This window comes from Meriones unguiculatus, chromosome 4, assembly GCF_030254825.1.
Source record: "Meriones unguiculatus strain TT.TT164.6M chromosome 4, Bangor_MerUng_6.1, whole genome shotgun sequence".
NCBI lineage: Eukaryota > Metazoa > Chordata > Mammalia > Rodentia > Muridae > Meriones > Meriones unguiculatus.
This window is the reverse complement of record NC_083352.1, coordinates 6,490,497-6,503,130: the sequence shown is the minus strand read 5'-3', so window position 1 is coordinate 6,503,130 and position 12,634 is coordinate 6,490,497. Positions and strand designations below refer to the sequence as shown.

At 54.2% G+C, this 12,634-nt stretch overlaps 1 protein-coding gene across 1 annotated transcript in view; it reads right to left on the bottom strand.

Annotated features, from left to right (window-relative positions):
* Col4a2 (collagen type IV alpha 2 chain) overlaps positions 1-12,634 on the bottom strand; it is a 128,847-nt gene that overhangs the window by 3,627 nt on the left and 112,586 nt on the right. The window contains exons 30-46 of the mRNA XM_021637530.2: positions 11,520-11,681; positions 10,235-10,405; positions 9,409-9,552; positions 7,657-7,779; positions 7,206-7,387; positions 6,936-6,999; positions 6,700-6,774; positions 6,273-6,380; positions 5,881-5,988; positions 4,986-5,057; positions 4,066-4,191; positions 3,437-3,553; positions 2,398-2,559; positions 2,206-2,304; positions 1,791-1,937; positions 1,544-1,660; positions 370-561 (exon numbers count right to left, since the gene is read on the bottom strand). Of these exons, the coding sequence (XP_021493205.2) occupies positions 370-561; positions 1,544-1,660; positions 1,791-1,937; positions 2,206-2,304; positions 2,398-2,559; positions 3,437-3,553; positions 4,066-4,191; positions 4,986-5,057; positions 5,881-5,988; positions 6,273-6,380; positions 6,700-6,774; positions 6,936-6,999; positions 7,206-7,387; positions 7,657-7,779; positions 9,409-9,552; positions 10,235-10,405; positions 11,520-11,681 (2,169 nt within the window). The remainder of the gene's footprint in view (positions 1-369; positions 562-1,543; positions 1,661-1,790; positions 1,938-2,205; positions 2,305-2,397; positions 2,560-3,436; positions 3,554-4,065; positions 4,192-4,985; positions 5,058-5,880; positions 5,989-6,272; positions 6,381-6,699; positions 6,775-6,935; positions 7,000-7,205; positions 7,388-7,656; positions 7,780-9,408; positions 9,553-10,234; positions 10,406-11,519; positions 11,682-12,634) is intronic.

Sequence of the window (12,634 nt, the reverse complement as noted above, 5' to 3'; positions counted from 1 at the left end):
GGGGCACATATGCACAGGCCTGTTTCTTTTCTGAGTAAAGGCCGGATTTAAGTCCATCCCCTCATGCCTGTCTGGCTGCAGCTTATGTTCTAGGTTTGGGTCAAAAAGCAAGAAAATCATGAAGCAACTGGAGTCTCCATTTGGAGGGAGGGGCTTGTTAGTTACTTGTGAAGCACAGATATTCTGTCAGATTAAAAGGCCCCATGGGAGGTCCTGAGGCTGTGGTTAAGACTTCTGCCTCCATGGCCCTCTCAGCCTCTGCCAGCCTGGAGGTGGTGGGCTGGCCGTGTGGCCCGGAGAAGCTCACGACAATCTCCCCGTGACCACCCTCAGGCCTGGAGGGGAGCTGGGGCCGACAGCAGTACCCACCGAGGTCCTGGTTGTGGGCTTTCTCCTGGCCCTCGAAGTACAGCAGGCTGTACCCGCTCCACAGCTTGTTCATGCCCACGGGACACATGGGCTCCTGCTCCGTCTGGCTGTGCTTTACCAGGAGGTAGCCGATGCTGACGCTGCGGCCGGGCATCCCTGGCAGGCCTGGGCTCCCTGGACGGCCTGGCTCCCCTGGGGCCCGAGAGAAAATGGCCACTGTTCAGCTGCTGCGGGCCCTCAGGGCACCAGGGCAGAGGACAGTACCTCAGTTCATTTAGGATACCCCCTGTTCCTTCTCCCCAAAGCTTGGGGCTCAGTCCCTCTAGAACAAAAGCCTCGTGAAAGACAGACATATACCAGCTCAGGAAGGCAACAGGACAGTAATGCTGGCACCAAACATGAACAGAAAAGAATAAAAAGCACAGTGGCCTTAGGGAGAGCCGGGCGCACAGCAGAACTGGGGTAAGAGAGGTGTCAGGGAACGGTCAGTGCCGCTGCCACCACCCCTGCAACCCGGCCTCTTCCTCTCAGGATGGCCGTTTCTCAGACCAGCAGCGCAGGGCAAGCTAGGTTGTTCGGGGTTCTTGTACTCTTCAGTAAGAGTGAGAGCTCCCCATTGTAACTGTGGCTGAGGCCCGGCTCTACCCAGGAGGCCAAGAGAGCATCTAGCCTGGCAGTCAGCAGCCAGCTGGCCCTGTCACCCACCATTCTCCCTGAGGCACATCCTCTGTGCCTTCTCTCAGGCCTCCCTTCCCCACCGCAGTCCCTTGCCGGGGACCGACTCTGACCTGTCCCTGCTGCAGAATGTGTGTCTCCGTTACTGCAGCGGACACCACGAGCACTCCTTGGTGGGTCACTGCTCTGAGGGACGGGCAGCAGCCCTTGTGTTTTATCTTGGCACAGCTACCATGCCGAGCTTGGCTTGATCAAAACAAATCTTTTTGGGTATGTGCACATTGCTGTTACTTCTGGCCCGCTTCCTCGTGCACATGTACAAATAATTTTAAAGAAGTAACGCAGGTCTTTACCAGGACATGGCTGGGTTGAGGCTGCAGCCGGGCTTGGGAGCTGCTGTTTCCCAGCTTTGCTGGGTGCCCATATGTTCCTTTTCTGCAGACCATCATGGCGTCCCCACCCTCGGCAGTACACCATCCCGTCAGCCCCTGCCACGTACCTTCCTGGCCGACTGGGCCTTGCTGCCCCATGGGCCCTTGGTCTCCCCGGAACCCTGGAACAGCAGAAACGCCACCTCTGCCCTGGGGCCCAGCCTTGCCTGGAGCCCCTCGGAAACCTGTAAGATGCCATATCAGTGTGAGTTAGTGTGCTTAGCCGTGTGCTGTCCAGCTGAAGAGGACAAGGTGGGTACGGAGCAAAAGGGACCGAGGGCCCTGGGGGTGACAGGGCCAAGCCCCGAGCCCTACCTGGATCTCCAGGAGGGCCCTGAGGCCCGATCTCTCCCTGTGCACCAGGAAGGCCTCTCCTGCCCTGGGGACCCATGGGTCCCGGCTGGATGGCGATCTTCTGGGGAACGCCTGGAATGCCTGGTGATCCCACAGAGCCAGGCGCACCTACAAGGCAGAGGAGCCATGAGTATTGGACAGAGAACTACTTCGCTTTGCCGCATGGATCTCACCTGCTTATTCTCACCAAAGCCCATCCTAAGGGCACACAGAGACACATCTGAAAGCCGCCCCCCGCCCTGACCACTGACCTCCCAACTTCCACCAAGCCTCTTAGAGCACTGGCAGCCGGCCTGGCTTTTTGCTCAGCTCTTTAGAGAATGGGGCAGGTTCTAGGTCGGAACTGTCACTCACGGGCTCCGAAGCCTCCACTCACCTGGGAATCCTTGGTCTCCTTTGGGCCCTTTGGGGCCTCTGTTGCCTACAGCCCCAGAGGGCCCAGTGTTTCCCATGAGTCCTTGCTCACCCCTAGGCCCTGAAATGAAGACAGGATAGTCAGGACCAGGGCACGGTATAGGCTCTGCGGCCCCAGTCCACAGAACAAGTCCCTTCATATGGACACTGTTACCTTTCTCCCCTGGAAAACCATGCACGCCAGGCTGGCCCTGGGGCCCTGGGTCCCCAACCCATCCTTTCTGTCCAGGGTTTCCTGTAGTTCCGGAACTCCCCTCATCTCCTTTGACTCCAGAAAGCGCATTTGGCCCAGGTGGTCCTGGAGGGCCTCGGTAACCTGAGGGTGTGTCACAGCGGGAAGGTTACCATCCTCATGGACTCTGTCCCTGTTAAACCTCAACCCTCAACCCTCCACACCCTCTTGACCCAGGAACGCTTGCTCCTCTGCCTCTGTGAGTTTGACTGTTACGTGGAACCACATGTATTTATGCTCGTGGCTGAGAAACTTCCTTGAGCATTCTGGCCTTATCCCTGTCATAGTGTGCATGTCAGAAATTCTATCCTTTTAAAGGTTGGCTATTAAGATGGCTCAGGGGTTAAGAACACTGGATGTTCTTCCAAAGGTCCTGAGTTCAATTCCCAGCAACCACATGGTGGCTCATAACCATCTATAATGATATCTAGTGCCCTATTCTGGTGAGGAGGCACACATGCAGGCAGAACACTGTATAAATAATAAATCTTAAAAAAAAAAAGTTGACTGCTGTACTGTGACCTGTAAACTCTATTTTGCTTATTTTTTTTTTATCTTTTACCAATGGTCACTTGGTCTGCCTCTGCCTCTCAAATGTCTTATATAATGTCTCTAGGAACACTGACATTCAAATAATAACAGGTTAATCTTTATACCATCTCCTCTCCTCCCTATTTTTGTTTTTCATATTTGGTCTCACCGCCCAAAGCGCTGGGATTCCAGGCATGCGCTACCAGCTCTGTCTCGTTTTAGTACTTAGATAGTTTGTGGTGGATGTGGATGTGATTAAAGACACACACACTAAATGGTGAGGAAGGAGAAAGGCAGGCACAGGGCTTATCCTGTCTTGCGATGTCATGGGGACCACGTCGTGTAATGAGACCTGTCCCTTTGCCTGTCTGCACAGTGTGTGAAATAAATCTGGACCCCTAGACATGTCAGCCATCATAGCCCTGCTTACCTTCCAAGCCAAATATTCCTGGTGCCCCTATATCACCAGGTGAGCCGGAGATGTTGGATGGTGGAGAGATGCCAGGGAAACCCTGAAGTCCTGGGCTTCCGGCTGGGCCACGCTCCCCTTAGGAGGAAAACAGAAGTCAATTTAGTGCTACGTGCCACTTTCAAGGATTTCTGTTTTTTCTTGTGTTGTTCTTTCTAGAGGAACAGTATCATGGAGGGGAGATAGTTGTCCTTGGGACAAACAACATTTCAGGGAGGGAGAGGCACGACCCTGGGCTCAGGAGGCTGGAAAGTGAACCCTCCGTGTCTCACTAGCTCCAGTGGCCACCATGCGTGCTGAGAGCCCACTAGAGGGCATGGTCTTCAGACACCCGCATGAGAGAGCAGAGCCCATGAGGATGGGGTGCTGGACTCCATGGCCACAGCTAATCTCCCACTCAAGGACTCACTACTACCAAAGGCAAGCAGGCAGGGAGAGCTTTTCCTTCACCAACTGAGTGGGGCTGGAAGATGAGCCAGCATTGGGGTAAAACAAGCTAGACCATAGAGGACAGTCATGGAGTGACCTTGAACATGAAGCTTTGTTTATAGGCTGTGGGTTCAGCTCATGGAGACAACATGGCTACTTACCTGGTGTTCCGCGCTCCCCTTTCTGCCCTGGAGCTCCCACAGGGCCTGGAAGTGTGTTAGCCTCTCCTCGGTCACCCCTGTCTCCAGTGGGGCCCGGGAACCCTGGGTCTCCGTGGACATCAGCCCCTGTGGTAAAGTCACAACAGCGGAGGTTGACACCAGCTCCATCCGTGCAGAGGAAATGGCCTGCCTTGTGTGGTATGGCAGGCCTCAGAGAGTGAAATAGGGAAATGGAGGCAGCCGCCCCTGTCTTTCATCTCTGGTCTCAGCATCATGGAATTCCAGACTGAGAACACGGTGGGACCTTCTCTCTGTGGGCAGAAAAGCTCAGCCTTCGGACACTGAGCTCATGGCAGCGGCTGGCCGGTCTCCCAGTTCTCACGGCTGCTCTCATCCTCTGCCTTTGCTGGGCTTTGGGAATCTGACCTTATTTAAAATAGTCCCTGTTCACAGGGCGGGTGCTCAAAGTGAAGAGCAAGTCTCAATGATATGCCACGGCCTCACCGCGGCTGCTGTAGCCACCGCAGCTTCACCGTGCCTGCCACAGCCTTGCCACAATTGCCACAGCCTTGCCACAATTGCCACAGCCTTGCCACAATTGCCACAGCCGCCCTCTGGCGGTTACGACTTTACTAGGACTGCTGTCATTTGCCCATCTGAAACTAGAACCCAAATGTTAACGGGAACATGACTGCGTGAATTTCCCTGCAGGCAGGTGAATACTTGGTAATGTCATAACCTGCAAAGTCTGGTCAAATAGCGGTTATAGGATGCTGCTTTCCCCCTTCTTGTGAATTTTTTTTTTCTCTGAACATGGATGACTTTTATAAGTTGTAGAGAAGACAACAGGTGGTCTGGCAATCCCAGGCCAGACCCTCAGTCTCCAACACTGTGATGGGGGCTGGGCCACCGCTGGGTACCTGGGGATCCAGGGAAGCCTTTGGTGCCTGGCAGGCCGTGTAATCCGCTGATGCCTCGGATTCCTGGGAAACCTGCAGGAGATTGGCATGTCATTAGTCATGCCATGTAGGACGGCAGAGGGCTCTGGCTTCGAGTGCTCCCAGGACAATTTGAACATGGCTTTCTCTGTGCCCGTCAGCAGCACTGACCTTTATCTGACATGCAAACTGTCACTCTCATGTGACCCACACTTTTCAGGCATCTAGGACTCATGGGTGGGGTGCTTGCTTCCAAGCCTGACAGCTCGAGTTCAGTCTCTACATGGTGCAGGCTGACCTTTGACTTCCCTCCCCTGCATGCTCCATGGCATAGCCTGCTCCCAATCAGCTACATGTGTATGCACGCCCAAAGCCTTGCTCGGAGCAGAGAGCCTGCTGTTACTTCCCCTCCTTCCATTTCTGAGGCTGAGCATGTCTAAAGGACACAGGACACTGGTGACCACTGGGTTGGGTGTAGTCTCGGGAGCCCGGGGCTTTGCAACCTTTTACAAGGGGCACATGGCAGCCAGCGACAGAACATGAGGGCTCTTGTGTATGTCCTTCTGACATGCTCATATTCTGTGTAGAGTGATTAGAGAAAAGCCAGAGACCTCCCTGGAAGCTTCAGGTCCCTTTTCTGTGAGCATATGCACTCTCTTGCTGAGGAGTATGTCTGGCCTTCTGGCCTGTGGACTGCACAGCTGCAAACCCGCACTCAGAGCCTCCTGTGGCCAGTTAGCCCCCGACACACCTGCCCCAGTGTATCCCTGGGGACAGGAGATACAGCCTACGCGAGGCTCCTACCATTGCAACCTGGCAACGTGGCTCTGAGCATTGGCGGTCACTCATTTTTCTTCCTGGAAAGAGAATCCCTTACCTGGTAGACCTGGCACGCCTGGCCAGCCATAATCGCCCTTCTCCCCGGGCACTCCGATCCGTCCAGGCTCTCCCTGTGGCCCTTGCAGCCCCGTGAGCCCTGGAAAGCCTGTGGAGAAATGTGCAGGTGAGGGACCTCGCACTCGGAGCAGGCCTTTGGGGCACCTCCCATGAGGCCCTAAGCCACGTGCATTCCCCACTCTCAGGGGTTCCCAAAGCCCATGTGGCATCGCTGTGCATCGCTGTCTCCACACAGAGTCAGGCAAGTGGGAAGCATGCACAGGCTAGCCTCCTGGAGCTGAGTGACTGCGGTGGAGGAGGAAATGGCAAAGGCGGCTGACCACTTGCTCCTAGATGGCCACAGCCCTGGGCAGGCTGTGGCTACGATCTTACCTGTCTGTCCTTTAAGTCCAGGAGAGCCCTGGGCCCCGGCCATGCCTGTTATCCCAGGAAATCCAATGTCACCCTCAGCTCCCTTCTCTCCGAAGAATCCCTTGAGACCTGGAACCAGAGATTTGCTGTGGAGTGTGCTTTCCACGAGAGACACATGTTGACATGTGTGCTGTACCTGCCGCCTCCCAGATGTGGGGGCTGCTTCTGGCCACCGTCACTGCCAGAGGTGATGGGCGGGCAGACATTTGCTGAGTTTGTCCTCCAATTTAGGAAATTATTCAGACTCACTCATGCACATTGGCACTGGCGGCCTCAGCCATTCACAGAAGTCTCTTAGGACTTCAGCAAACACTAACACCCTCAGAAGCCAGGCCCAGAGGCCATGCTCCGGGCTGCCGGCAGCTGAAGAAACAGAACAACTGTGTACCTGGAATTCCGGTGACTCCCCGTTCTCCCTTCAGTCCTGGGCTCCCCGGCAAGTTCACGGTATCCCCAATATCACCTGCAGCGTGGAGAGAGTCGCTGAGCTCAGGCTTTGCTGCTGGGAGGTAATCAGCACTGGACCTCCCACTGTGCAGTTTGGCTCCAATGCCTGGCAGCACCCCAGGCCTGATGGCCTCTCACAAACCCAGGAGCTTTGAGCTCTGTCCCCATGACACTCACCAAAGTCTCCAGTAGGGCCAGTCTCGCCAAAAAGCCCTGCTATTCCTGGGGCTCCCTTGTCACCCTAAGCCAAAACCAAGCAGAAGCAGTGTTAAGGCTTCCACACAGAAACCCCAGGACAGGGGCCGGGGTGGCTGGTGGGTACTCAGGCCGCCGCTGACAGCCACAGGGAACCCGTGGCTCTTAGAACAGCCCTCGAGGCTTCCAAGATCCCAGAGGACAGGAGGGGAGCAGATCTCATGAAACAAGCAGGCAGGGGCGCCCACTCACCCGGCTTCCTATGAATCCTGGGAACCCAGTAATTCCAGGAGGGCCAACCACCCCCGGAAACCCAGGCAAGCCTGGTGTGCCAGGGACTCCGATGTCTCCCTTGACTCCTTTGATGTGGCCGGGCCTCCCAGGGAGCCCAGGGATTCCAGACAGCCCGGGGACCCCGGGCATGCCTTGGATACCTGCAGGAAGATAACCCAGTAAGAAAGGCCTGGTGAGGGGCAGGACGGTTCTCCGGTGCCAGCAACTGCATTCTGGGCACCCCCCCACTGTCCAGAGCTATAAAGCACACACAGGAAAGGGGCGTGGCTCTGCTCAAGAGCAGAGCTGAGCCCAGCTGTGGAGACACTGAGGCGTGGGGCGACTCAAGCACAAAGCAAGCCGGGCAGAGTTCAGAGTGCCCCAAGTCAAGGCAAGGCGGGGCCCGGCTGGGGCAGGGCTGGTGTCTTACCTTTTAAGCCCAAGTGGCCTTTCAGACCCATTGGTCCTTCATCTCCCTTTTCTCCTTTAATGTCCTTCATCCCTGGCAGGATGAGAGGAGGTGGTCCTGGGGGACCCCGGTCTCCTCGGTTTCCTGGAAGGGAACAGAATTCTGTCATTTCCCAAGTCCCCCAGGATGAAACACTCCAGCTCCCAAAGAGCCTGTCTCTATGTTTCCTTTTCCTTATTTCTTTTTTTTCCCTCTTTTCCATCCATTATTTTTAAGCATCTTTGTTGATGTAAAATTTATTTATATACCACACAACTCACTATTTTTTACTTGTTTGAGACAGGCACTCAACATGTAGCTTTGGCTGTCCTAGAACTCACTACGTACGTGTACCAGACTAGCCTTGAACTCACGGGATCCGACTGCCTCTGCTTGCCGAGTGCTGGGGTTAGAGGCGTGCACCACTACACCATGCTACAGCTCACTGTCTTAAAGAGCCAGATCTATCCTTAGAACAGGGAGGACTGAGCCCTGTAATTCTTCCCAGATGTCCTCCCCCAGGCCTTGGCATCTGCTTATCTGCTCTCATCCACAGGCTCACTTATCCCGGACAGCTCACACACGTGGAACTAGGAGAGCTTAAAGCAGGGGTTCCTGCTCATTCACCCTTGCATGTTCTGTCCTGTGTCTAGGCCACATTTTATTCATCTGTGGTTGGGAGGATGTTTGGCTTGCTTCCATTTCTCCATTTCTGGTTATTCTGAACACTTGTGTAAAAAAAAACAATCTTCCCGGAGGTAAGTTTTCAATTCTCTTTTCCAAGGGGAGTATATTGGGGATATGGGGAATATGTTTAACTGTCCTTCCTTTTGGAGTACTGTCCCTCCTTTGCCAAAGGCACATCTGCTTTCTCTCTCTCTCTCTCTCTCTGCAGGGTCTCACTATGTAGCTCTGTCTGTCCTTGAACTCACTCTGTAGACCAGGCTGGCCTCGAACCACTGCCATGAACTTTTCTCTGGAGACTTCCCTATGGATAGTGTTGTCTGATCCGCTGTCAGTGTGTGGAAGAGGTGGAAGGGGGTCTTGTCGCTGTGATCACCTGACTGGCTGTCTTCAGCTTCCTTTGGGGGCTCTGGATGCTGAGAGCAGCATGAGCTGCCACGGGGCTGAGCCACTGTTCCCCAAGGAGGATCCATTTGCTGGCGTTATTTATTAGATGCTCCGGAATGGATCCGAGGGCCTCCTGCTTGCTGGGGACGGACCCATCGGCCATATGCTCTGCCACTAAGTTTCAGCAGCATCGCTTTCCATGTTTTCTTAGGACATTTTTATTTTTGAGATGGCCTCTCACTAAGTTACTCAGGCTGGCCTGAGCCCCTTGCTCTAGCCCAGTGAGGGCTTGTATTTTTGAGCCTCTTGCTTGCACCTCCTAAGTAGATATGCTTGAAAGCATCACTGTCTTACCTGGCTCATTTGCTTGTTAATTAGCACGGACTCTACAAAACCATAGGATTCATCAGGACATTTTCATCCACACACGACACACTTGGGTCCTGGCTGCTTATCCCCTTTTCTCTTTCCTGTTGGTCCCCTTTCTCTTCCTGTCCTTCTTGTATTTTCATGCTTGTGCATGCACACACACACCTGTGCATATATGTGTGTGTGTGTGTTTGTTCTACATACAAGAGAAAATGTCATATTTGAACACCTGTCCTGCTGAGTCTGCCTTATTCACCAAACACAGAGAGCCCCGGATCCTAAGCCAGGTCACACCTTTAACTCCTGGCTCGCCAGGCAGGCCCTTCGCACCGCGAACTCCAAAGAATCCAGCCTCTCCCTTGATTCCTGGGAACCCCGGTCTTCCCTTGAGTCCCAACATGCCCTGGAAGCCATCCATTCCAGGTGACCCTCGATCACCTTTGGAGGAAGAGGAGAAGAAAGTTAGGGACCAAGTGGGTGGGACACAGCAGTTTTGCGTATCCTTGACACTGTAGCCAGGCACTCACATGAGAGCCTGCTAAGACCCTTACCCTGAGCGGGGATTTCTGGGAAAACTTCTTTTTAGGAGACAGAGGATGTAGGGCCCAGCTGTCTGCAGATAGGAGCCCAGGGAAGTCAGGTGAAAGGCAGTATGAGGTTGCACAGAAGGGGTCCCATGAGGATTTTGAATGGACCCCACAAACCAAAGCGACCCCAGTTCTGTGGGCAGCATGGGCAGAGGCCAATGGCTGTGGGGAGGTTCCCTCAACTTCCACCAATGAGAGGTCACTTGCAATTGCTTGTGTGTGAGGTATTCAACTCCAGGGGCCAGGTGTTCAATAAGCAGGCCATCACCCTGGGATCCGAACCTGTTTTCAACAGGTTCTCTGTAGAGCCTTGCTTGTGTTGATAACCCTGAGGGAAGGCCCCCTTCCTAGCTAAGGTGACAAGCTGACTTGCTGAGGGACAGTATGCAGAGCCAGCTAGTGTCCTAGGGTCCTGTGGCTTCAGGCCTGCAGGTATGTGAGGGCAGTCTCCAGCCAGCTGTGGGGCCCTGGGACAGCTGCTCCAGGCAGGCTCAGCCCCAGCAGGGGAATCCCTTGCCTGGCCTTGCATTTACCTTTTTGCCCAGGGATGCCAGGCATCCCTACCATTCCTTTAAATCCAGGGCTTCCAGGATGGCCACGCTCTCCTGACATGCCAGCGTCACCTCTGTCCCCAGACAGACCTTTCATGCCCACAGGGCCAGGGACCCCAGGGTCACCAGGCTCACCCCTGTCTCCGGGCAGACCTGTCAGAGAGAGAAGCAAAATTAAAGGGCATAGGAACAGCCCTTAGGATGCCTTTGAGAAGATAAATTTCCTAGGTGGTGGCCGGAAAACTGACCCGACAGAGATGACGAGCTTAAAACGAGCCCTGCAGGGAGAGACTTTCTAGTGCGGTCACTGTAACCAAGCAGAGGGCTGACTATGGGGGGAGGGGGAGTCCAGCGTGGCTCTCCCCAGGTATGGCTCCCCCCAGGTTTGGCTCTGTGGCGATGGGATGGAGTGCAGTGGGAACCTGCCAGCTTTGACGGGTACAGTGACCCAGGGTTAGCCCAGAGCTTGGTGGAGGTCCTTGGTAGGCCCTGCTCTTTCCTGATTCTCTGCTCAGTCCTGACTCCCGTAGACTTCTACTGCCCTCCCCCCCTCCTGCCGCTCACAGCAAGGAGCTGCTGGGTTTCAGATCCATCCTTTGCTACGTTTGTCTGTTTCCAATCTCCAGTGGCCCCCAGCTTGGAATTCATCACCTTCTACCCTCCGTCAATCTCTTTACCCAGACCACTGTCCCTCCTTCAAATAGGACCTCAGCCCAGCCCTGGGGTACTCGTACTTCTGTCCTGGTTGCCCCCTTCCTTATGTGTCTTCTCCCCACTCCAGTGCCCCTGCCTCCTTCTCTGTGCCAGGATCTTCCTATCTGCCTGACTCCTGGCCTCTGAGATATGTGGCTTCCAGCTCCAGCCTCTGCCTGCCTCACCCTGGCTAACCACAAGCTTGTTCAGACTGAGACCAGCTACCTAATAACACGAGGCCACGTAGAACGGGGCCTTTGTGTTTTTCTCATGGATCTTCACAGACCATGTGTGGACTAGGAGCTGGCGAGCCCTCGGGACATGTTGGCAGGCTTCTCAGCCACTTGCCACTTTGCAAACACAGGCATCAGCTGGCTTCTCTGGGGTCCAGACAAGGCCACATATAGGGACCCCTGAGACTAGCACACCAGGAAAGGCCTGGCTTGCAAGGTGTGTGTGGGTGTCTGTACATAGCTGATTGTCTAAAGAGCCAGCGAAGGCAGATGCCAAGTTACTTCCTGACTGTGGCAAACTAGGGGTTAGAGATTTTTTTTTTAAAGCTTAGGAGTCTTACCTCCAAGGCCGGGGGAACCTGGCAGTCCCAAGGGCCCCTCTTGGCCAGGAGCTCCTGGGAATCCATGCTGTCCTGGGGGCCCAGACAGTCCTGGCTGTCCCGAAGGTCCTGGGAAGCCTGGCTGTCCTTTAAGCCCTGGCATTCCGGGCATCCCTTGGCTTCCTGCAGGAATGGAGACAAGAGCTGTGAGACCACCTCTGCTTTTCCACCACAGACAACACCTACTTGATCAGACTCTGTCTATAAATACATGAACAGGAGTCAATCAGGACTGAGAACGTCTGCACACCACAGGGGGAACAGAGGATAAAGCCACAAAAACACGTGCGCCACTGCGAAGCCAGTGTCTCCAGTGTTTCCTTCTGCCTTTGCTACTGTGTGAGTATCCCAGCAAAGAGAAACTCCCTAGATGCCACACTGTAAACCCCTCCTTAGGCCAGCTCTTTCAGTGTGGCAATATTAGCATCCAGCCACATTTAAAAGTATTCTTGAGGACTGGACAGATAGCCCAGTGGTTAAGATACAGCTTAGCTCTTACAGAAAACCTAAGTTTACTTCCAGCTCTAGGGGCTCTGTCGCCCTCTTCTGGCTTCCTTGTGTATCTGCACCCACATGTGCCCTCGCACAGACACAACCACATAAACATAATTAAAAATTCAAACTAAAACTTACAAATATTTTTTTGCAAATGCTTAGCTGTCTGTGTGGATAAAGCATCCAATCATATGGACACACTGGGGTGTGCTCTATTCTCTTCTCCCAGCCACCTGCTCTCATGGCAGTGCTACGAGGAAGAGTGTGGGGTTCCAGGCACACAGCCACGGTTGGGTTACAGATGACTTCTTCAGTACTCAAGACATTGATGGAACAAGCCAAAGAAAATGCTAGCCATTCTTAAAGCATTGTGCCAATTCACCAAACGGCCAGTGTCCCCCAGCATCACTCCCCACACTAAGGCAAAAGCAGGAACCTTGCCGATTGGGTAGGGGGTGGTGTGAGAGGCAGTTGCATGCTTTTGATGGCTGGTAGCGTGTCTTTGTTTTCCAGGAGCTTTATTCTTTGGACAGTTTGCTATTTTCCTTATGGATGTTAGTTCTCCTTGTGAGAAGTGTACC